Genomic DNA, 25,930 nt, shown 5'->3' with positions numbered 1-25,930 from the left:
GTTGCACACTCAAGTGTGAAACAATATTGCCATTGTTTTTGTTACGTTCCCATGGTCGTCTCGTGCTGCTGTTTATGGATTATTGTTGTGAGGACTGCTGAGGTCATTTCCCATAGTCTAAACAATAGAAGAATGTGAATGGACACAACAGAAAAGAGGAAGGTGGGAGAGATGTGGGGCCAATGAGATATGTGTGTCTGTGTGTGTGTGTCTGTGTCAGAGAGGTAGGCTCAGTCTCTTCTGCCCTCACCTAAAGCCCCTAATCAGCTCAGCAACAGAGCTCAGTGGGGGGACTCTCAGTGGGATGTGTGTGTGTGTGTGTGTGTGTCTATATGTGTGTTAAGAATAGTTCAGACAAAGAGATCAGACACAAGTGAAAGATATTTTAACTCACTGATATAACACAGGTGTTGCACAAATGACTAACAGACTTGTTAATGTGGCACTTTTTAAAGGACATCTTTTAAAGGAATAGCTAAAATTTTTGGGATTTAGTATTTGTTTTCTTTACGAGAGTTGGATGAGAAGATAACACACTCATATTTGTAAAATGTAAATACGAAGCTACAGCCATGAGCATACTAGCTAAACACAAAGACTAGAAATAGGGGGAAACAGCTAGCCTGGCTCTGTCTAAAGGTCACAAAATATGCCCACCAGTCTCTCTAAAGCTCACGTACCAGGCACACAACACCTTTTTCCAGTCTTTGTGCCAAGCTAAGCTAAACTAATGGCTGTGGCGTCATGTACCGTACAGGCTTTCAGGGATATTTTCCCAAAATGTCAAACTATTCCTTTAATAGATGCTATCATACATTTCATCTATCAGAGATACAGTGATCCTCTTACAGATAGACTGAACATTATCATGGTCAGATTGAGTTCAGCAGTAAACCTAACACATCATCTGTTTCTTTTTTAGTAACAAAAGTGTTATCTTCATGTGAAAATCAAGTTTTAAACACTCCACAGTGAACGTCCTATTGTAGAGCTACAGACGTTTCACTCTGCATCCAGACAGCTTCTTTCGGTTCTGGTGCTGTAACTCAATTTTCTACAGATTATGTTGATATAGATTTACTTTGCATCAGGGGACATGATCGCAGATTGGGGAAATGTAATATGTCGCCTAGGTTACATCTTCTTGGAACATGGATTAAGTTATTTGGTTAAAGGGTGGAAGGTCTCCCATAACAAGTTCAGTTGTGTGTTTTATTTGACATTTTACTGTCTGGATGATTGAGATGAATCTGCAACTTCTAGTAGTTTCAACTACTAAAGGTATGAAGGCTCAAAAACACATGTGCACAAACAAACCTGTAAGGTCTGAATGCACAGTATTTCAGTAAAAACATAACAATAAAACACAATTATGAGTTGCCCATTATACAGTACATACAGCAGCAAATGGACCATAAATTATATGATGCAGATGCACTTTAATATACTAAATGCTGTAATCTACTCCCACTGCTGGCCCTCTTCCCTCCCAGTGACCCACTCAAACACACAATGGTTTCTAAAAGTTGGCGTATACGGCACAGAGAACTCTTGCTCTAATACAATACTATTAAACTTATTAATATAACAAAACACACATATGGCTCAGGTTGTACTTTACATTAAGTGATGATTTTTGACAATTGATGTCAGCAGTGCAGATGGTTCATAAGAGGTCTATCTTTATTTCCAAGCTTTGCACGACACCATTATACCAAATGCATTTTTTATTAAATGCTTTTTTCTGCAGATTTATATAAAAAACGCAAGTCCAAACAAATCCATTAAAGTAGAGAATTAGTGCACTCTCTAATCATCATATTTTATTAGAGGCTTGGTTTGACCTGAGAGTCCATTTTATTTATTTTTTTGTTGTGTGGCTTCATTAATAAGGATATTTAAAAAAAATAATAATTCACATTACAATTCCAATTATATATTGTATTAGTCTTTGAAAGGGTGTACATGCATGTTTATGCTTATCATTATATAATTGTGTTAAAATTATTATTTCTTGGACAACAAATGTATTTATTGTAGTAGATAGGCCTAGTCAGAAATAAACTTTAAGTCCGCTTCAAGTAAAACAATACTTTTTTAATGTTTGATTTATTGTAATTTTTCAGTAAAGTCTTGTGAGAAAATTGCTGATTTCTGCTGGTGTTGGAGCTCTCTTGGTTTATGGGAAATTATATGAATGTCTTCTTGCTCAGTGTTTAGAGAGATTTGAGAATTTTCAAAGACCTCCGCTCTTTAGAGCACTGGCTTTCTGTTCTCGCACAGGCTCAGTCTGTGGTTGACCTTTATTCAGCTCATTGTTGAAGGAAATACTATGATGCCATTTCTAACATTAGATCCCAAGACTCCCTCTGCCCTCCCTATCAGGTCTACGGATTAGAATCTAAATGAACTTTTTTCTCTCTCTCTCACATATGAAACTGCTTAAAACTACAGAATTAGACAGTGTAATGAATATAATTATATAATCCAAATTTTATTATTATTATTATTAATAATAATAAGAATGATTTCTATAGGAAGATGTCTGCGGAAATAAATTTAAGACTACTTTCTTGTTGTCTTGAGAATTTAAATAAAGCTGTTCCAAAGTATTTTGAGTACAGAGTATTCGGATTGTAATGCCTTGTTAGTCAAGACTCAAATCTAAAAGATCAATCCTAAATGCTAATAGATCAGTTCAGATCAGTTTTTTATCTGATTCTTTGTGAGGTTTTATTCATCCGATGCCCATATCAGCATGTCGGAGCCTTCCGAAACTGTTAGAACAACAAAAGTCTAAAAAATCTGAAGCCGCTATGATAGAAAGCGTATAAAATAGTTTGTTACTCCACGTATTTATCACTGTTACAGTGTCGGGCTCACGGTGGATGGTTTAAAATCGGTGCAGCAGAATCAGAAATATTGTCTGATTTTGTTTCACGCTTTCATCTTATTTTTCAAAACATGGCACTCACATTACCCACAATGCAACTCGACCACAGACAGTTTGGTTTGTGGTGGTTTAGGTTGAAATAAATGATTGACTTCTGGTACGAGACAGGAAGTGATCGGTGGTCTCCCATTTCATAGTTGGATGCTTTATTGCTCCAACAGTCGTACAACTGCTGGAGAGCTTTGTCAGTTAAATGTAAACATTTTGGAATATATCACAATACATTGCAGTATTTATTATATATCCTACCCCCTAATCATCAGAGTTTTGTCAGTTATTGTGTATTGTGACCCTGCAGGAAATGACATGTTTGCTGGAGGAAGCTCTTACACAGCTCTGACAGAAATGTTAGGATGTGAACATATTTTTTATAGGTCAAATTGTTACTTCATGGTTACATGAGGATATTTCAGTGGGATGAACAGCGTCAGTTTTGGTGCCTGTGCTGTCAGCCTCGGGTGTTTTTAGAACACTGATGGACTGATCAATATTCCTCCATTTATAACATGGAAATATTGGACAATATGATGAACCATCAACCATCCACCGACTGAACTATGGCACCTAATTATATCTATTTTTTTAAAATCCAATATTTCAAACATGGAAATCACCCCTGGGTATTCACACTGTCTAATTCAGCCCCATATTCTTTAATCCAATTTCCATTTCTGTCTGGTTTGTGGCGTTCAATGTGAAAAGTAAACGGGTGGTGAAAAGTGTTTAGAAGTAAATAATATCCTATAAAATCTCATCTTTATGATTAACAGTAGTGCCAGACATGGCTGTTTCCATATTTACATTTATTGAGAAAGGTTTTGGTGTTTTGCCACATACATATCCTCTCTATATTTGCAACGCGGTGTCTTTCATTTCCTGTTGTGAGACTCTGATAAGATGCCAACCAGGGAGTTCTTATTAAAAGAGGGTCATCTTGTTTATGAGGTTAATGTGTACAATTGACTCTATGTAGCTAAGCTTTTATTATGGCATTATGAGAGCGTATTTATCAGGTTTCAAATTAAGTTATTAAAAATTATATTTTCCAGCCTGTAAATAAAAACAAAATATAATGTAATCAAAACTGAATCATTTGAAATACATACTTTGTATTTTAGAGAACATTAAGGCAAAGTTATGCTTTTTATTAGTACATTTGCAGCAGTTTGCAAGTCTGGATGCATTTCCATCACTTTACTTATCTCATACTATTTGGGTGCTGCCATGCTGAGAGGAAGAATGGATTAACTATAAAAAATAGATTTTTCTTTATAAAAAGTTAGTAATGATAAAGAAATATTGATGGTAAGACTAGACATTTTAATTAAAGATGGCTGATATTTTACTAACTGAGGTACAATGAAGGATAATAAGCATGAAAAGTGTCTGTGTATGTATGAGAATGAGAGCAGCCATTGTTCTGAGCTGTTTTGTTCAGTTTACCATCATCATTATTATTATTATTATTATTATGCATCATGAATAACAGTAACTTTATTCTTCATGAACCTGCCACATTAAATAGGATGTAACTTCCATGGTGGAAGAAGTATTCAGATCCTTTACCTATTAGTAAAAGTACTGATACAACAGTATAGTATACATAGAATAATCAGGAAAATGTGGACCAGGACCAGTGTGTAGGATTCAGTGTCATCTAGCAGTGAAAGGTTGGAGATGGCAGGTATTTGAATACAGCTCAGCCTTTCAACACAACTTTTAAAATATGGAGCCTGTATTTGGTTTGTTCATTCTGGGCTACTGTAGAAACATGGTGGTTCAACATGGCGGCCTCCACAGAAGAAGAGCCACTCCCACTGTAGATATAAAATGCTCATTCTAAGACAACAAAAACAAAACAATTCTTAGGTTCAGGTGGTTATACACAAATGAAAACATACCTATGAATATTATATTCCATTTCTGCCAATAGAACATCCTAAATGTTACAAACTGGACCTTTAAAAGTAAAAGTATTTAATGCAGAAAAATTACCTTTTATTTATAGACTATTATAATATATAATTGTATCATTATGACTCATGCATCAGTGTAAAAGCAGGATTTTACTGATGTAGTTTGTTGACTTGTTTGGTTTGTAGTGACACCTTCACAATGCTTGTTTTGTACTCTAATAATACTAATACTCCAAACCTCAAAATTACAAAAAATAGATTAAAATAATTAGATAGTAAAGCAGCTAATCCTCACATTTTTACGAAGCTGGAACCATGGTTTTGCATGAAAAATCACTAAATGATTTTCAGAATAAGCAGCAATAGATTAACTTTCAATTAACCGTTTTGGCTGTACTGTAACTTTTAATGTTTTTCAAACATTTTTTACAGAAAGTAAAACTGAACAAAGACTGCGGATTTAGGGACCATTCTCTTGAGTACATGTATGCATGTGTCAATAACCACGTGTAGCTGCTACCTACCTGTACTGTACTGATATGTTTGCATTACTGATACTGCTTATTAAGCGCACTGCCATTTTTAAACTCACCTGTGCTATGGACCTATGCTCAGTTTCACATCCAGAGAAATCCAAGACTATGACCCACATACAATACATGCAAACTTCCTTTTTTATGCCTATTTATCTTTTTTACTTTATTTTAAGGGCTGCTCAATTTATTTTTATTTTAGTTTATATTTTATATTTTCCTCCTTTGTAGCTTCGTACGGCACACTGAATCTTGTTGTACATGTACAATGATAGTAAAGGTATTTATTCATATTGTTAAGCCAAAATCTTTTTGTGGGGCGGCAGTGAGTCTGTGCCTCATATACAAAGGCTGAGTCCTTACCGCAGGGGCACAGGTTCGATTCCAACCTTCAACCCTTTGCTGCATGTCAGTAACTAAATAATTGTAGTGGAGTAAAAAATATAAAGTAGCATGGGACGTCAATTTGTACTTAAGTCAGGTACTTGAGTAAATGTACTTAGTTTTCCACTCTGCTGTGGATTTGCTGAAGGGGATCAGTAAGTCAGTAAGAACAGTAACCAAACAAATCGTGCTTATTTATACCTCACTTTAATCCAAGACCTTTGACCTCAGCTCACCTCTCACGCTGCTGGAATGTATCATCTTTGACAGCTCAGCTCACTTTATCAGCTCAGCATGCTGCACTGACTGTGAACAGCTCAGAACGTGCCAGTCTGATGCTGCCAACCTGTGCGGATTTGTGTGTGTGTGTGGGTGGGTGTATGTATGCCCAACATAGGTGAAAGTGTTTTAAAATATTTTTTAAATCTTGTGTTTCTCCTCCAGGAATAAATGGCCAGACTGTGGAAATGGATGACGGAAAGTGGGGTTATGTTGGCTCAAAGGTGGATCTCCGCTGTCGGTTCATCAATAGCTCCCCGCCTGTCAAAATCTCCCAGGTATTCAGTCGTCTACCTGAACACATGGATTACACCAAAATATATGCAGATTTCTATATATATACATACACACATATATTTCCCCGGTCATGTTTTCCAAAGAACTTGATAAACCTTTGATGATCTTACAGAGAATTATCACTTACATCTGAAGCGCCTCCCTTCGGCTTTAGAAAGCTTTATAATTAAGTTTTGACCACAGTTACCAGTTATTTTCACTAAAATAGCTCTACGAAACCCACTGTACACTTCCTTCTCAGCACCAAACAGCAGACAGACACAGTTAACAAGTATAGTGGAACATTTAGCAGCTAAAGAGTAATATATTTCCATCAGGAGTTAGTAGAAACCAACATACAGAGTACTCAACTGGCCCCAAGTGGCCAAAACATTTTTGCAAGAGAAACCTGTTTTCTATTCTATGTTTATGCTGAACTGGGCTTCTAATGGGGGTTTACGTGTGACCATGTGCATGACAAAGGGCTGAGAAAGAAACAGCAATAAGGAGGAATGGTGGGAAAACTACTGTATGTGTCCTTGTTTCCAAAATACTTAAATCCAAGTCCAACTAATGGTAAAATGATCAAGCAGCTATAATTGATATTGTTGTCAAAAATGTGACAACGTGAAAGAGATCAGATTACCTCAATCTGCGGTTCCACTTGGCTTTACAGTTTCAGATCATTGTTTTGCTGTCTGGCCTGCAACTCTTTTCATTCACTCTCCCCACTCTCATAGTGTTTTTTGTCCACAGCAGGCAGCTTTTATCAATCAAAAGCATCAGATATGAGAGAGACATGAGTTATGAAGCATGTATGTACAGGTATTCTAAAACAACCAGTGTAAAATGTCATCCATCCTTATTTCTCAAGGTAACATGGCAGAAACTGGTGAACGGCACAAAGCAGAACGTGGCGATCGCCAATCCCTCCCTGGGTGTGTCCGTGGCCCCGCCCTACAGGGACCGCGTCACCTTCAAGAATGGAGCAGTGAGGCGACGGACTCCGACTCTTGAAGACACCACCATCACCTTCTCCTCGCTCCGCCTTTCTGACGAGTCAACCTACATCTGTGAATACACCACGTTCCCTGCGGGGAACCGAGAAAACACCGTAAACCTCACTGTGTATGGTAAGACAGATGTGTGAGGATCTGATCTTAGTGAAATACAGGTGGATTGTTACAGTGATATAAAACTGTGGATGTTAAAGTTGCAGGTTTGAAACAATCAGTGGTGAAGACCTTGGTTACTGTAGTACTCAAGGTCCACTTACTAACCTTTACTGGACCATTTAACTTCACCTCATTTCATCAGTGGATCAGTCGTATCGTCGACCAGCAACTCCAGGAAGTCACTGCTCCTGGCTAAGAAGTTCTGTGACACATGACCCCCAATAAAACCACAACTTGTTGAGATATAACAAACAAGATATAATGTGTTCATTTATGAGCTTTAGTTTTCAGTATTTGTGCTAAGCTTAGCTAACCACCACCTGGCAAAAATATGTGGCATCAATTTTCTCATCTAACTCCACATGCCAAAATATTCCTTAAAGGTGTTGAATGGCACATAACGTTGTATTTCAAAGGACTAATTTAAGATTTATTTTTATTAAAAAGTACTATTTCCAAAGTCAAGAATTAACTTTCACATACAATATAGTATTTTACTAGTTTTCTGAGCGTAGAAATGTTTTTTTTTTAATGAAAACATAAATAAAAAATGTATATACTGCACTTGCATGTTAAATAGAAAGTTAGCCAACAATGTGAAAATGTAATTTTTGTAAATTTGTATCAGTATTTCACCTTTTAATTTTTGACTTCAAGTCTGAATTGCATGGGGTAATTATTACCTGTAAATAATAAATAATGACTATATTTCCATTGCCAGCTTTTTAGGAAATGAAAACGTCAGCACCTTGAATAGGCCGCCATAAGTTAAACATTATACTAATTGTGCTTAAAAAACACATTATTATGCTAGATGAACTCCATGTATTTAGTTTTATTTCCTCAGTTCGGCCTACAACCCAGATGAGTTTGTCAACGCCGACGCTGGTGGCTCGTTCTTCCAATCTGAAAACACCTGTAGCCACTTGCGTCTCTGCCAATGGAAAACCACCTGGTACCATCAGGTTCGTGTGTGTGTTTATGTGCGATTAACCACAAATCTGCCTACATCAACGTGTCTCTGTGTAATGAAACTGATCCCTCGTTGATGTGAGCAGGTGGGAGACGAGGGTGCCGGGAGAAGTGACCACCCGAGAGTACAAAAACTCAGACGGGACGGTGACTGTTCAGAGTGACTACATTTTGGTGCCCAGCAGGGAAACACACAAGGAGACGCTCACCTGTGTCACCACCTACAACGAGGAGGTCTTCACTGACAGCATCACCCTCGATATTCAGTGTAAGTCTTTCTCAAACATGCCAATAAGTACATAACTATACAGGTAAAATAAAGTACACAAGTTAAATTACAAGCTACTGTACATGTCTGATATTTTTATGTGCTTGTGTGTGTACTAGATGAGCCAGAGGTTTCGGTCGATGGATTTGATGGAAACTGGTATCTGAACCGAGAGAACGTCCAGTTGAGCTGCCAAGCTGATGCCAACCCGGCAGTCTCTCTGTACCAGTGGAGACTGTGAGTACAACTTTATATGTTTTACACTTGAATTTCCTGTCAAAGTGAGACCACCTTATCCAGTCACTCCAGGATTTCACAGCCTTTCTTTGGGGGATTGTTGCAGCCTAAAATGCCTGATTTCACATTAGCACTATGCTTTTTATTTATCTATAAGTTTTATTTTCTGTATATTCTGCAGGATAAATGGGACCATACCGAGCAATGCTGAGATCCGAGACAACGTCCTTACCTTTAAAGGGCCAATCACATATGACGTGCAAGGCACCTATGTGTGTGATGCAACCAACAGCATCGGGACACGATCAGGCTCTGTGGAGGTCAGCATTATAGGTACGTTTTCCCGGGGTCCGGGGTAAAAAATTTACAAGATTTCCTGCTGATATTACTACTTTTACTACTATTACTGTTACTAATAATGTTTTTGAATTCTATTCTGTTCTGCTTTGTTTTTTTTACCTGCATAACGCTGCATTCACATGGATTCAGGCAAACAGTAGACAGCAAACCGTATGTCATGTTAGTGGATGAGAGCAGGACGGCAACAGTAAAATATAATTTTACAGTTAAAAAATTTTAACTTTTTGCCGCACTCCCCAACGGAATTTAAAACCGGATGTTACGTAGCTCCCTCAAAGACGGAGAAAACATGGGCAAGCTGGAAAACGAGACACTTATAATTAATAAATGAAATAAAATGATATACACGATTTTAATTTTTACATTTTATATTTTTATTCCATTCATCACCATAGCAACATATGGTAATGCGCGTTTCTCTTTGCTTACTGTTTGTTTGTTTTTCCTGTGCTGTGAGGAAGGTGCTGTCCCTCTGCTGTCTGCCTGAATCCACGTGAATGTAGCAGGACACTTACTGTACATCCAAAAGATACTGTAAACAGTGAATGTTTTTTTTTTTTTATTCACATGTGTGTGTTTTCCTTTTAGAAAAGCCTCTACCGCAGATCGCGACAGGTGATGTCATCAGCGTAGTTGCCTTATTACTAGCTGCTGGAGTGCTCATGGGCATCACTATCACAGTCCTGGTGCTCAAAATAAGAAGTAGAAAGGACGACTCCTCGTAAGTAAATTGTCCGTTATCCCTCCATCCCTTTGTTTCTCATGCTTGTTCATCCCAACATGCTTTATATCCTCTATTAACACCCTCATCCTCCATCTTTCATTCCCTTTTTTCCTTTTTGATCAGAAGCGACTCTCCGTCCAGTAAACTGTCACAGCCGATAAGGAAAAGACCAGGAGATGATATCCAGGTAACCTATTTGTTGTGTTTGCAATTTACATGTCACACATTCAAAGAGTTGTCAGGGAGCTTTTAGTTACTTAAGATTTTATGAAATTGTGGTGGGTATTTCTAAAATACAAATTTCAGTGCTGATTATCTCAGTTTTTTAGGGTCACTGGTCAACTGTCAAACACAAATCATGGACATAGTGAGGGAGTTCACTCATGATGTTATCCATATCATCAGTGATATCATCAGGAGTTCTCTGTTCCTTAAGTTTTGTGCTTTGTGAATAGCTCTTAAGAGGAAACTTAGTAAGGAACTTTTAGTGGCTCCCAGTGGTAAGATCCTTTGTGAATATAGCCCCACAGTGCATATCTAGTACATTGTTCTACTGTGTTTGGTAATATTTAAGTAGTTTTAGTAGCTTTTATTTATATTTTCTAAATTAACTCAACCTGAATTTAATCTCGGCCACCATGATCATTTTTGCAACGTTTTTGTATTTATAAGGTTTTAAATGCTCTTTAATTCTGTAAGATGTATAATTCATATTAAATGCTTTACACACATATGCAGGTGTTATCAATCATTCTGGCTTTTTAGACCTCTGCTCAGGTTGAAGTGGGGCTAATAAGAGTGATAAAGGGGTAGATCATGAGTATTTAAGGTCATTAATACCACTCGTAGACATAAATATAATTAAATTAGCTAGTATTTGAATTACCAGTCTTATTAAAGGACTTTATTAGCATAGCTAATGCTTTTATCACAGCATTTGCAGTCAGATTTTAAACAGCTCTTATTGTAGATCAGCCTTAAATTAAATAGATACATCTTTATGTGGAATGTATTGGAGTCTCTGTCTCTCTCTTTGTTAAGTATAATGTGTAAGAATACATGTATTTAAGGGCATGGTCATTTATAACAGTGAAATTTCAGACCAAAATCACAGTAGAATCTGATCAGATGATTTTCTCTTGGCGTGCTTTGCATGAATGTGAATTTGCAGCATTGACCAGTTCCAAACTACCGTCACAGTGCTGACCTTTAATGGAACGGAGAGAGGAGTCTGTAATAGAGGAAGCTATTAAAGAGGAGTCCGTAATAGAGGAAGCTATTAAATTATCTGTGTGATACAACTTTTTCATAATGGCCTTCCTTCTCTTCCTCCTTCTTTTATTATTGTATCCATTTTGTTGTTAGAGGCCACAACAAGTATATAAAGTTAATTTATGATGTCAGATTAATCTTGCTATGCCACTTCTGGTGTGACAGGGCGTTAAAGGTGCACTATGGAGTTTTCTGTTTACATTGAGTGTAACTCACCAAAATGAATTTTGCGTATCTTTGAGGTCAAACAAATGTGTTGAATGCATCATTTTCCTCTTAAAACATTTGCAAAGCCGATTTTTTAGGAAAATCTTTACTTGCAAGGAGCCCTTGTACGTTGTCTTTGTTTCCTGTCACGTTACTGCCACCTATAGATCAGTAGAACTGTGTAAAAACAATTGGTTTTATTCTTCACTGCCTGTGTGCTTGTGTTTGTGCACGTGCATCCTCATGCGTGTGCACAAACACAAACAGACCCGTTCATAAAAACATTGTTCCATAGCACTTCTAGAAAGTCAGAAACCTCACAACCAGGGTACCTTTAAGGACTACATCTGCTTTACCAGTTGTAAAGTATGTGTATTTTATTTTATTTTGATAGGTCTTTAATATATGTCTTTCATTTCTCCTCAGCATTCAGGACGGTTTTATGAAGAGCTTCCAAACACAGCGGACTACGTGAGCTACAGGCTTGCCTGTAACAAAGAGGACTACCCAGAGCCCTACTCCCCTCCCATCAACCCTCCTCTCTCATTTCTGCCCCAACAACCATACCAGTCCTCACAACCAACTCCTGCAACCAGCAGCAGCAGCACCGCCACATCAAAAAACACCTTCTCTCCTCCTTCACACACCACGGCCATCTTTAAATATCCCTCGGTACAGGGCCTGTCTTCTCCTCCCCCGGGAGTGGCGGCGTACACTTTTCCTAAAGAGCAGTACGTCTGAACTTTGTTACAAACTCAAACCTCTTTCAGTGAGCTCAGATGACACACAACCCGATTTGAACCTGAACCTTTCCTAAGAGGAGGTTGATTAACCCTGGACAATGAGGCAGCGTCTCTGCACTGTCTGCACCACTGTGGACGGCTCTGGAAGTCAAAGGTCAATGCAGCTTTTGTTTTTGGGCTTGGAATTAAGTCTGATTTCGAAACATTTTCTGTCTTTTGTCCGTTTTTTTTATTGTGTTCTTTGAAAAGGGAAGATTGTTATACTATGTTTCAAATGCTTGCCAGCAAGTTTAAGTTTTTTCGATTGAGGCAGGTCAAATTAAAGATGATTTGACCGTCATTGGAAAAATGTATATTGCATCGATGTATTACATTTGATTGGAAAAACTTCCAACTGACTGGATAGGATTATCTTTTGATGTCCAATGTGGTTGACTCCTTACTTTATCCTCATTTTGTAAAAAAAAAAAAAAAAAACGAAAACAAAAAAAAGATTATACTTTACTACTTTATCTGTATTGCCCACTCTCTTTATCCTGCGTCGTACACACTGACAATCCCTTTACTGAGGAACAGCATACCTCACCTTTTGGTTTTACCTCCTGTTCCCGTGTAATACTTTTACTGTATTTTGTATCATATGTGTTTTTCTTTGCAAAGAAAGAAATCATTTTTATTTACTGAAGACATTTTTGTTGATATATGAAATTGATGTTTTTATTTGTGGTATCTGTGGGTTTTAGTATTGACACTGGTTGTTGGACGAGCCTTGAATTTTTAGCATTTAAATAAAAATGATCATGTAAACTTATATCAGCAATGACTGAATCACACAAACTTCAACTCTTTCTTCACAATTTACACAATATGCATTAACAATTAAAAGTCTGTTGTACACTCTTTTTCTTTAGAGTAATTCTGTCGCTAATTTTATCAGAGGCATGTCTAACCTGGTAGCAGCAGCTTGATGGATGCCAATATCAGTCTGTTGGTCAGTCCAGTCCCAGACTTTGGGACTCCCCCTCAAGGTTTTCATTTATCCTGGGCTAGCAGCCAGATATTTCCTGTAGCTGGTAGAGACCAAAAACCCCAAAAGTTGTTGCAGGTTTAAAATGAGATTGTATTGCATTTGCTGGCAGTGATAACATTTCCATCAACCCAAGCGATCCAAAGCACGTTTGTTTTGAGTTGCGTTCCACAACCACTTCTACATCCACACATAGAAATACACATATCTTTCACACACGCTCTTTTAGAGTTTCTGTCAGAGTCCCAGGCTGCCCTTTGTGTCTAAAGCTGCTTTTGCGTGCTGATAAAATCCCTAACAATGAATTCCCAACTCCACAGGCACACTAGAAGCTACAGATGCACTGCGCCCAGCTCTCATCAGACTTTCCAGCCTTGATGTTGAGCTTTAGATTCAGCGGCCAGCTCAGCATGAGCCTCAATTTTTACATCCTTTTCTCTTCAGCTGCATCTTTTCAACGTTTTCATGTTTATATGTAGTCTTCCCTCACTTTTAGATAGTTGAAATACAAAGAGAAGAAAGCAGAGAGTGTTAAAAAACACACAAACAATCCAATATAATACAGTACATTCAAGTCTGTGAAATATTGGTTGTAAACTCAGCATTTTATGGTTTTATTAAGTGGATTAAATCAGAATAAAAATGACCTCACACTGTGATAAACCACTGAAGAGAAATATTACAATTTTAACCAATTTTAACCTATTATTTTGGATAAAGCTGATAAACCAAACCATTCACTGTTGTTCCCTCAGTGTTTGTTTAGGTTCTGCTGCCTTTCAGCCCTCGTCTCTGCCAAATGAGGAAAACTGATCTCTGTCCTGCATTCATTCATGACACACGTTTCACATTACACACTCATGGGTCCACTCAACATTTCCCTCCCTCCCATTCTCTTTTAGAAACACATAAACTCACAATATGAGTCAGCGTCTCATTAACTGGACACTGAAGCTTTACATCTTTACATGGTTGCCCGCAGTGTCGAGGTCACAGCAGGAAACGCAGACCATCGTTGCGAAATGCCAGATTTCTAAATCTATTTTAATCCTAATCTCATCAGTAGAGTTTACTCTGCTCTCTGGTCCTCGTGTGACCTCTGAAATTAAAATCTGGAGCCTTTAAATTTACAACTCGCCAAAGATGACCAGAGGGAAATAAAGCAGGACCTTACTGTAACTAAATAAATTCACTTCCGCAAACACTTTAAAACTTTTGTTTTTTGTGGCCTATGAGACCTTTTTGTCCTTAAGCCTGCGCTGAAACATACAATGGGCAAAGAAAATCTAAGAAGATAAAAATCCTTTTACATTCCCTGTTTTTTATCCCTCTTTGTTGGTGTGCATCCACTGTAAGGCTGGCTGGAAAGATGTTTATATCTGCATGAACAGGGAAAAGACTGAAAAAGTAAACTATTTTCAGTGTTGACTGCTGAATTAGAAGATTTAAGTGCGAAATAACATGAAAGACCAGTGTGGAGGAATGTCCACTTGAAGACCCTGGATTTCAGCTATTAGTTAATGTGCAGGTGTGTGTGTGGAAAGTTAACCTGTCCACCCATGCGTCTGTATTGTATAATAGATGAGCTCAGTATCACCGTGTTATTCTAACCCCACAGGAGAAAAAAAAGAGGGATAGAGGGGATAGAAAGAAAGGAAAAACACGTGAATAATTGAGCCCAAATCAGTTTAGTGGCCGTCCGTCCCTTCCTACTCTCAGTCTAACGAAGTCAGTGCCTGCAACTGGATTCTCCAAGAAACTTCTGGATCAGAGACGGGAAAAGACGTGACCTCAGCCATCTGAGGGACGCCGTCAACAGGCAGCCTTTGTGGTTTGAAGGTTTTACCTTTTGATCATCTCAACTACATTTTTGGAGTAAAGACGTTGTTTGACTCAGGATCATCATGATACCATGGTGGCCCAACTGCTAGGGCTGGCCTTTCTATTTCTACCTACTAGTCTGGTCACCTTTACGACATATGGTAAGTCCAGTGTCTGTGGATTCATTTAGACTTATCTGAGTGGCAGTTAAAAATTGGTTTTCTATATCACATGATTTGAATGGTTGATAAGACAAATTAAGAGAACTGCTAATAGGGAAAAAAAATCTTTATCATTTATTGTCGTGATTGTGTTGACTGAATTTTGTAGTATAGCACAACAGATACTACATTTGATACTATAGTTTCATAACCTTCTATCAGCAATAATATTTATTCTATGTGTAACACTTAACAGGAACAAAAATGTTTGATACAAATCACTTAAATTTGTATTATTAATGGGAAAAATGTACAGTTGTCTTAATTTACTCAAACTCAGTACAGAGTTCATGCAATATACCAGCCTTCTATTTATTATATGGTGCTCAATCATCCTTATTTGCTAATGCAACTTTAATCAACTTAATCAAGCATATATGTTTTAATCATTGGTCATATGACGGATATAAAACATAACATATCTTCAATATATACCGGTTTTACCGATGTGAGGAGCTCTGTCTGATGTAATGCGTAACAGAAGAACACATTTTATTGCACTGAATGTCAGTTTTATTATGGTAAATGATAAATGGACTGCACTTCTATAGTACCTTTCTACACTCACATCACATTCACAAATATTCATACACTGATGACAGAGGCTGCCATGCATCCCAATCAACACACACACACACACACACACACACACACACACACACACACACACACACACACACACACACACACACACACACATAAATGGAAGCAAAATTGGGGTTCAGTATCTTGCTCAAGAATCAAACTTCCAACCTTCTGATTAGTGGATGATGAGTGTACCTCAGGAGGTAGAGTGTAAAGTTTACACCAAACAACATACTAGAGTATATATCGACTGGTATGACATATGATCTGTGAGAAGGTAATAGAAAAAGAGAATAGCTAAAGAAGCAATAGATGATTGATGAATTGAATGTGACTGAAGATGTAATTTGACTAATGAGGTTGTTTGTTTCGGAATCCCTTATCAAACTATTACAGCAAAATTACAGTGTAATCAATCCTGCAACTGAACACTGGCAGTGCACTCGACACCACCGTCTCCTTTTCCTTCACACACAAAACGTTTGCCTGCATGTCTGTGTGTCCTCCCCTTCAGCACAGCCAACGGTGGAGATCAATCAGAACTGGGAGGTGGTGTACCAGGACACCCGTGTGTATGGGGTGGTGGGCAAAGCAGTGATCTTGGAGTGCGGTCCCACCTTACCTGATATGTACATATGGAGCTTCACCAAACCCGGTACTGAAGCTATAAGAGCTGTGGTGTATGATTTGGGGAAAGGAACGAGGATCCAGAACCTGGCAAAGACGCTCGGAAAACTGACGGTCATCTCAAAAAGTGCGGCTGTGAGCATCGAGAAACTGCCTCTGGCTGCACATGGCCTGTTCACCTGCCAGGCCTTCTATGACATAGACAAGGAGCCCAAAGTCTATTACTACTATGTGCACCTCACTGTCAGAGGTAAGACCACCTGCACCGCCACTGTTATCCCATCTTTAATAAGCATCTGCCTGCACATCCAAACCCAACCTCAAACCACACCTTGATACCAGAGCTCAACTGATACTAGAAACATTTTTGGTAAGGACTACCATGTGCACTAAACCAAACCAGTGCTCTCTGGTGGACAAACATTTCCAATTATCATACTGATCCACCAGTGGTCACTCTACTGGGAACTCTCTTATTGAGTGGTTCTCCAACACACATGCCTAAATAATGCATCTGGACGTGATCTGTGAGAGGAAAATCAACAAGATAACAACTTACAAGTCTTTTCAATTTGGGGTGTTTTGTGACAAGTGTTTATTGTGTGAAAGTTCAACCCTGGACATTCAACACGTGTAATATAGTATTGCTTAAAACAGCTTAGCAAAAAATTTTTAATTGCAACTCAGCCATTTTAAGATCCATCAGTTAGCTTAGCTTAGCATTAAGACTAGAAAAAAATGGAGAAAGAGTTAGCCTGGCTCTGTTCAAAGATGAAAAAATAAAAACTCAAAGAGTATCTAAACATTAAAATATAACATTTGTATTTGTCGGCTATCTTGTATTTTACAACTATAACTTTGTCAATACAACTAGTTAAATTGAGTAAGCCATTTTTGTATGTATTGACGACGCCGAAGGTCACCTTCCTTGGTTGCGACACCATGTTTAACCATGTTTAACCACGTTTCAACAGTAGGCCAGAAAGGACAAACCCAACACTGGCTCTAGATCGGGACGTTCACATTTTTCTCACGTTTTGAGACCACTGTAGTTTCCCCTTCGCGCTTGAAAGGGGAGAGTGAAGTGAGGGAGTTGCAATCTGCAACTACACCGCTAGATGCAATTAAATCATACTCACTGGTCCTCTCAGCAAACATACCCTCATATCTGACTTTATCTTGAACACAGTTCCTGTCAGTAAACCGTACCTCCTGATGAGTGATGCATCTCCAGTGGAAGGATCTACAATGTGGATGCGTTGCAATCTGGAAAATGGGACTGGGCCAATCCAGTATTTGTGGCAACATGAAACCCGTAGTGGCAACATCTCAACCTTTGCACAGGGCAACACCAGCGTTATCAACGTGACTGATGTCAACCGCAACCTCACTGGCTGGTACCGCTGTGTGGCCAGCAATGCCGTCAACAGCGAGAGCTCTAACCGACTGTGGCTGGACACCATCTGTGAGTATTTTTTTTTTCAGGGGGGGGTTCAACTTAATAAAATATTTTTGTACAGGGTAAAACTTTAAAAGTTTTTAAAGGGCTACAATCCTCAAAAAGCAGGAGTTGCAGATGAGCAAGCATGACTTTTTATGCTTTGATGTCTTTCCCTTTATTTTCTTTGGCATTTGATGAGTGACTAATCAATGAATTGTGAGCACATGCATCTACAGCGTTTGTCACCATGGAAATGTCACCATGCAACATGTCTTGAATGATGAGTTTGATAAATCATTACTCACACTGTTTCATGTTTTACTCATAGGTCAGCTTATGTGGACTATACGTAAAATGTATTTAAATTACTTCTCTTCTGTTCTCTTGGCATTTAAAAATTTATTTATTTAAAAAAAATTTCTGCTTCAGCTTGAATTTCCAAAACCTGCTTGTATTGTACATGTTAATACTTGAATTTGAGACATTTGAACTTGACCATTTATATTATACAATTAAAAACTTACTTACGGTGGATATTTTGTAGGCTTATTCCAGCATTTTTAGACTATGTAAATTTAAAATTGACTGCTTATAATCCAAAAAACAAACAAATAACATCATAGTGGTGCCCACTGTATATTACTGCTCAGCACATTAGACAGAATAGCTGGTGAACATAGTGGAGCATTTGAAGCTACAGTAAAGAGATATTTCCCCTCATGAGCTGGTAGAGACCAGAGACAAGAGAGTGAATATTAGACTTGTATTACAACAGTGTAGAAACAGAGCAGGAGGTGTCTTACTTTAAATTTTAGTTCTTAACAGACTAACATGATATGCAACATCCTTCATATCTTGAGTGTGTTCGTGTTTTCTCCTCAGTTGGCCCGGACATTCCTCAGATAGACGTGACCCCGTACAGTATAACAGAGCGGGGATATTCAGCCCTGGAGAGAGAGACTGTTTCTTTACTGTGTCAAGCCCATTCCAACCCGGCCAGTCAGTACGTCTGGTTCTACAATAACTCCCAGGTCTACACCGGGCCGCAGTTCACCATCACCAAGATACTCCGCATGCACACTGGCGACTATGCCTGCTTGGCGCAGAACACCTACCTCAACACCCGCTCCAAAAAAACCATCAGCCTGACTGTCTACTGTGAGTGTGACCTCTGACCTTGGTTCATGCCATCAGTCTTCCTACTTCTCTGTGAACTTCAGTACTCAGTCCTAACCTGTGTTCTTCTGTCTTGGTGCTGCAAATGGCAAAAAGTTGACATTGGGCATAAACTTGACATTTATAGTACAAGACTAAGAGAACACAAATCCAGGATCTTAATCACCTTTGATTTCCATCTTAATCTTCTACTTGAAGACAACTGCCTGGTCATTTCACTTCCAATTAAACCTCCTCCTGTTTTCAGTGTTATGCAGAAACCTCCTTCATTTCTTCTGTTTTAAACATTCTTATTACATTCAGTACATCAACTCTCATATTTCAAGCTCCTTATACTCACTAATACAAAACAGACCCAAAAGCTTCCAAATGCAGATGCACTCTTACACACTAACACACCGACACACACACACCGACACCGACACACACACACACACACACACACACACACACACACACACACACACACACACACACACACACACACACACACACAGCAGAGTGTGGAAGTGCTGCAGACCTATTCTCCTGTTCGGGCCGTCTGGGAAGTTGATGGGACTCTCTGGCAGGTACCTCGCTGTGATGTCACAGCCATGGCAAGTGATGGTTCGCTAGTGGGCCGCGTGCTTGTCATTCTGTTCTCTTGTTTGGTTTTGCTGAGTTTATGCATTTCTGCTAGTCACTTAGAACATGTGTCTGATGTAAAAGAATACATCACCCAAAAGAGATTGAGACGTCTTTCACATTAGGAAAGCCAGGCTTTGTAGGACTGACTGGACATTCATCTGTGTTACCCAGCTTTACCACAGGACAAGGCGAAGATATCTAACAAAAAGTATACTTCTTATTCTGTAATGATGATTCATGCCCAGCATTCTCAATTTTGTAGCCTTAGGAGGCACTTTGTCTGGCCCTGATAACCTCATGTAAACCCCACTTTGCACATCACTGTCTCGTTACGCTGTCTTATCTTATCCCCACAGACCCTCCTGATGGTTCTCCCACCTGTTCTGTGGAGCCGGCTCTGAATCACACATCTCTGAGACTGCTCTGCTCCTGGCCTGGTGGATTCCCCTCCCCCTCCCTCTACTGGACCGGAGACCTGAGACAAGAAGGACGCGATGGGGCTGACACAGGGGAGCAAACAAATCCACTGACCAACACTGCCATCTTGCTGTCGACCGAAGGCCTGACATCCAACAACACCTTGTTTACATGCATGGGCACACACCTGGCACTCAAACAATCGACACAGTGCAGCACACGCACATGTAAGAAACAGAAAGGACAAAATAAATGTCGTATGCCACTCCTAACCCAAACTTAATCTCACTTAAACCTCTTCTCCTACACCAGATATCCCCCCTGCAGAGCCAGTGTGTTTCGCCTATGTGACTAACAACCAACAGTACCTGATGCTGTCCTGCTCCTGGGATGGAGGGGCCCCCAAAGCTTTGGTGTGGTGGGAGGGCCCGGGTGGCCAGGGCAAAGGCGGGGAAGAGAACTCCAACATCCTGATCCTTCGCTACGGCACTGCCCGCAGCGGGAAACCTTACACCTGCCATGCTAAGCACCCCCTTCTGGTCCAAACCAAGACCTGCAGGCTGACACTGGGTCAGTGCACATTGTCAGACACACCTTACAACAAATAACAGATGATTTGTTAATTAATTTTTATATTGTCACCTGCAGAGGCTCCTGTATTGCTGACACAGCGCAGGGTTGTGTCTGTATACGAGGGGAGTGATGTCGAGCTCAGCTGCAACCTGAGAGCCAACTACCTTCCCGTCAATGATATCATCTGGTTTAACAATCAGGGTGTGGACGTTCAAGGCACCTCGAAGTACACACTGCTGCGAACATCTGCATGGGCCAATCTGACTGTGAAAGACACGCATGAGATCCAAGACAGCGGCGAGTACCGCTGCTCCACTTCCAACGCAGTGGGAGGAACTGAAATCAATGTCACTTTAGTAGTCAAGAGTAAGAAATTGTTTGAAGCTTTTCAATAGTTCAACATTTTGGAAAATACTCTTAATCACTCACTTGCTGAGAGATACCATTCTCATGTCTATGGGAAATATGAAGCTGCAGTTACAGTACACAGTTAGCTTAGCTTAGCATAAAGATACAAAACTGAAATGTAAAAACACCATGTTGTGGTTTTAGGGGGGTATATGTATGAGACTACTTGCTGATCAGGAGAAGTGACTCCCTGAAGTCTTGCCAGGCAGCCAGCAGAGCGTCTCATGTAACCAGAGTAGAGTGGTCTTCTCATCTAACTCTAAGCAAGCAAATTTAGACTAAACATCTACATTTGCAAGCAGCTTTGTGAAGCTGAAATTAGAGCTTTGGGCTTTTGCCAAATTAGTTCAAACAATGCTGATTAAACCTATGACTGCCAGGTAAATCTCTCTGGATTTTGCAGTATACCAGAGTTTTTAAATTTGGGGTCTGTAGCAACATTCCTACACCGGAGCACTGGTAGAGATGTGTTATATGTCAACCAGCATTAACTGGTTTGTCAGAGCTGGTAGAGGTGTATGTCTTAAGCATGCAATCAACAGTGTTTGTGTAATTAGGAAGGGAAAGACAAAAGTTCTTCACTGCAGGTTTGACATGCTAAAAATTGCTAATCGCCACTAAACTCAACGTACAATGGAGGCTGAATGTCATTAGCTTTGCAGATATTTGATGAAAAAACAAAGTATTGGACAAATAAATGCTTTGATCTGATGGTGGCACAAGACTATAAGTGAGGGAATCACCAAAGTCAGATTGACAGAAATGAACATGTGAATCAAAATTTCATGGTAATCAATCCAATACTAGAGATTTCAGACACCGATTTCACTGAAAACCAAAAATGTGAACCTCATGGTGGCACCAGAGGAGAGTCAAGGGATCATCAAAGTTGTTAGTATTCATCCTCTTTGGACCACGTCAGTACAAAATTTTATGGTAATCCATCCAGTAGATAAATCTGGACCAGAGTGGACCAATCAACAAACTGAAGTGCATATTTTCATTTTTATTGTGTTTTGTCTCTTTAGGGCACCCCATGCCACCCAATGCGACCCTGGTCAAAGTGGTGTACATCAGCCGACAACGTAACGAGGTGGAGCTAGAGTGGCAGGTAGAGAACGAAGAAGAAAAAGGTTGGACAGGTTTCATCCTGGAGCACGTATGGTTGTCAGAGCGACCAGGAAGGAGAGGCAGCAGCAATGATTCAAAGGAGGACACGGAGGAGAGGATCGGTCCACCTGTCTGGTACCGTAACATCATCCAGGACCCAGAAGTCAGGAGTCACACAATAAGCAGGCTGACACCAACCGCCACCTACCAGTTCCGCATCATACCTGTCAACCACCGTACCCTCGGACATCCTTCAGCAGCAAAGACTCCAGGTATAGTAAGTGAACAGAGTGAGGAAAGTGTGGTCAGATACAGGACTTTTGGCAGAAAACTGAACAAAGATAGGAGCTTGAGTAAGGGAGTTAGGGTGCATTTTATCGCTTAAAACAAGTCATAAATTGTGAAATTGTAAAAAGGCAAAAGCCAGTTGAGTTAGGTCATTATTCAAACATTGTTGATGCTGGTGTCTCACTGTGATTGCTGTTTCAATGACCGTCTAACATTTTTTGTTTTTCTTTTTTTGTTATCCACTTAGGTGAAAGACACACACAAACAAAAAACACACACACACACAATTACACACACCTCACAGCCTCACACCTTCCACTCACTTCCTCTTTACCTCCTTCACTGCCCTACTCCTTACCTTTCCTCTCACTGGCCCTGTGTGCTTCTTGTAAAATTCTTTGTGTTAACTGTACAATGTAAAGTAGTATTTGACCGCTCTAACCGCATCAGGTGATTGTTTAGAGTGTAGAAAGGATTGTAGGTCAAGTGTCAGGGTAGGATAGGCAAGTGGTTTTCAACCCCTGTACTAATCCATACCAGTACTCAGTTCAACTTATTTTGTAACTTTTGCTGAAAAGTGGCCACGTTGGATAATGTTGAAAGCTAAAACCAATTTTAGCAGTACCACAAATAAAGAGAAGTCATAAATAAAACAGCAATATCTACTAAGATAAGCCACTAAGACCTAAACCTTTTTTTTAAAGAGGAAGCATGTTTTAATTCCTCTTTCAAAAGTTACACATTCTTATTTTACTGTAATTCATCCAAACTTACGAAAAAACGCGCTTTCTCAAAATACTTGTACTTTGGCTTTTTCACAGTGAAGCTAACTTTAACTAAACAATAACGATGGGTTAAGTTTACAGAACAAAAAACAATGCTGACATGGGTTGAGAACCACTAGAGGGAGCTGAAACATGATGAAAAACGATGTGAGATACGTATTAAATGCAGCAGCTGTTTTGTCAGAGGTGTACTGTTTTGCAATGTGTAACTGTGATGTGTTGCAGCGGAACCACGCTACAACGTGTACCCCGCTGTGATTGGAGCAGCTATAGGTGGGATGCTCTTTGCAGCCATCCTCACGGCGCTGCTGCTCGTGTTCATAATCCGCAACCGCAACAACAATCCTCGTAAGTCCCATACACAGAAGCATCCTAATGACTTGAATAATAAAAGCTACTGTCCCATTATGTTGCTTTAATGTTTTGTGTCTTTTCCCACAGGGCTACATGACATGCTGTTTGGTTTGTGAGTATCTGTATTAATGTCTACCACAATGAAGAATCTGTTGTTTGTAATGATTTTGACGGCCAACTCTGGGTAAAGACATGCCCTTTAAACCGTTTCTTCTTCTGTGTCCAGGCAGCACAGCCAGTCGAGGGAAAACATTAACTTCCCAGAGGATGAAGTGGTAGGCGGGTCAGAGGGAGGAATAGAGGAGATCGGTGGATTGGCTAGTCCAGGCAAGATGAACCCACATCAAACATATTTATGCAAACATAAAGCTGGACGATACATGTCAGAGTTAACATGTCACATTTTGTCAAACATAACACATGGCGACCTCTGTAACAAAATATTTTAGGGGAGACATGACTACAGATACAGTTTTCATCCCTCCTGTTAAATATGAACAAATCACCAATTGTTCTTATCTAACTTACAAATGTGAACATACATGTTGTCGTGCACCATAGCTTGCTGAACTAACATCTAAACATGCATTCACCTGGGAAAAGTGCCCTAGTAACGCAGGTTTGCCAGCTAGATAGTTAATTAGTCAGCTGCAGCACATTGAACAGCATGGAAACCTGCAAATATCAGCTCGGTAGTTAGATACTGGTGTGGTGTTCAGTCTTCAATACCAATGTTTTCTTGGGGATTTTGAGACGTACAAATAGGTGATGCCTACTAACGAATCTAAGTGTTACTGTACACCAACCCAGGTGTTCCCTATTCTGATAATACTCAGATTGAGGTTGCAGCCACTGTAGCACTTGGAAGGGGAGGGTGAAACAAGGGAGTTTCGATTTGCGACTACACCCCTAGATACCATTAAATCCTACACACTGGACTTTTAAACTTTTGAAATCAACAATTTTGCATGTTAAATGGATAGTTCAGGTTTTCTGAAGTGGGGTTGTATGAGGTGCTTATCCATAGTCAGTGTAATACCTGCAGTAGACAGAGGTTAGCGTGCCCCTAATTTGTAGAAGCGGACGGGAGTCCTGGCAGGGAAGCAGAGGATTGCACTACTGGATACAGAGTCAGAGAAAAACAACTTAAATCAATATGGCTTTGAGTGTCCATTATATTAGGAACATTTTCACAGCTTAACCTTGCTGTCAGACAGCCCTTTCCTTTGGTGCTACATTGATTCAACCTATAACGGTGCGTTACGCCAGAGATCGGCTGTTTGGACCGTAGTTACAGTGGTTTATGGAAGGGAAAACAATATAATAAAATAAAAATAAGTGATTATGACGGCGACAGCGATGTTCGAGGAGGCAAGAGGATACATTTATGAACCAGAGAAAAATTACTTTTTCAGATGGATACCAAATGTTCTGAAAACATGCATTGCCAAAGGAAAATGCTGTCTGGCAGCAAGATAAAGTGGTGAAAATGTTATTAATATTCCTAGATTATTAATAGATTTTTAATGTGGCTAAAATATGTTTTTGTGCTGACCCTGTAGTCAGCAGTGCATAATTGCTGTGCTTCCTTGCCGGTACTCCTGTCTGACCAGCAGTCAGTTTGTGCTCACACAGTCCTGAGAAGCTCTCTTCAACAAAATAAATATCATCTCAGGGAGTGTACCTTTGTTGTATGTGGACTTTAATATAGAATCTTAATTTACACCCAAAGTCATATCAATCAGTCACCTAAAAATATTATGGCTCGTCTACCTGATGCTGAATCTTGGCGCTGGTCTTTTGCAGGTGCAACCATGGCTTTACCCCGGGCATCTTCTCCCCTCACCACCTCACCCCTGAGTGCCACCCCCACCACCAGCCAAGCCCCTCCCCCTGGAGACGATAACGAGCCTGTCAGCGTCACCATCACCGTCAAGGCAACAGGCTCATAGTCATATATCACAGACTCCTTCAGTTGTGCTTTAACCTGGAATTAATGTTCTAGATAGTTTGCATACTCATTACAGTAGCTATGTGACTTAGATCTCAGCTCAACTACAATAACAGTTACAAACTCTTCCCATATGTTTCACTATAAAACTTTTATTATACAGTCATTTGAAGCATGGACATAGATTTCTACATTAAACGTATGCATACTGCTCAGCCAA

At 39.6% G+C, this 25,930-nt stretch overlaps 2 protein-coding genes and 2 long non-coding RNA genes across 4 annotated transcripts in view; 2 read left to right on the top strand and 2 right to left on the bottom strand.

The window, feature by feature from the left end:
- The window catches only part of nectin1a (nectin cell adhesion molecule 1a), an 18,938-nt gene extending 5,739 nt beyond the window's left edge, over positions 1-13,199 (top strand). Inside the window, exons 2-10 of the mRNA XM_051400286.1 lie at positions 6,231-6,343; positions 7,216-7,474; positions 8,364-8,481; positions 8,575-8,756; positions 8,876-8,993; positions 9,175-9,326; positions 9,942-10,074; positions 10,201-10,264; positions 11,983-13,199. Of these exons, the coding sequence (XP_051256246.1) occupies positions 6,231-6,343; positions 7,216-7,474; positions 8,364-8,481; positions 8,575-8,756; positions 8,876-8,993; positions 9,175-9,326; positions 9,942-10,074; positions 10,201-10,264; positions 11,983-12,297 (1,454 nt within the window). The 3' untranslated portion in view covers positions 12,298-13,199. The remainder of the gene's footprint in view (positions 1-6,230; positions 6,344-7,215; positions 7,475-8,363; positions 8,482-8,574; positions 8,757-8,875; positions 8,994-9,174; positions 9,327-9,941; positions 10,075-10,200; positions 10,265-11,982) is intronic.
- On the bottom strand, positions 5,977-7,243 carry LOC127363601 (uncharacterized). Its single transcript, XR_007884913.1, has 2 exons — positions 6,988-7,243; positions 5,977-6,359 (listed from the first exon to the last, which is right to left on the bottom strand). It is a non-coding gene; the product is annotated as an uncharacterized LOC127363601 (long non-coding RNA).
- LOC127363600 (uncharacterized) lies at positions 7,360-25,600 on the bottom strand. The gene is made up of 3 exons (XR_007884912.1): positions 25,533-25,600; positions 13,250-13,369; positions 7,360-7,432 (listed from the first exon to the last, which is right to left on the bottom strand). It is a non-coding gene; the product is annotated as an uncharacterized LOC127363600 (long non-coding RNA).
- Positions 15,074-25,930, top strand: LOC127363595 (V-set and immunoglobulin domain-containing protein 10-like 2). Its single transcript, XM_051400283.1, has 12 exons — positions 15,074-15,308; positions 16,468-16,830; positions 17,770-18,045; positions 18,904-19,179; positions 20,181-20,468; positions 20,554-20,811; positions 20,890-21,180; positions 22,251-22,604; positions 23,631-23,753; positions 23,847-23,871; positions 23,986-24,086; positions 25,566-25,930. Exons 1-12 carry the CDS (start codon positions 15,239-15,241, stop codon positions 25,709-25,711), a joined length of 2,571 nt encoding a protein of 856 aa, XP_051256243.1. The 5' UTR covers positions 15,074-15,238; the 3' UTR covers positions 25,712-25,930.

Source organism: Dicentrarchus labrax, unplaced genomic scaffold (genome assembly GCF_905237075.1).
Source record: "Dicentrarchus labrax unplaced genomic scaffold, dlabrax2021, whole genome shotgun sequence".
NCBI classification, from domain to species: Eukaryota; Metazoa; Chordata; class Actinopteri; family Moronidae; genus Dicentrarchus; species Dicentrarchus labrax.
The sequence above is the reverse complement of the archived record's forward strand: the minus strand, read 5'-3'. Positions and strand labels throughout refer to the sequence as shown.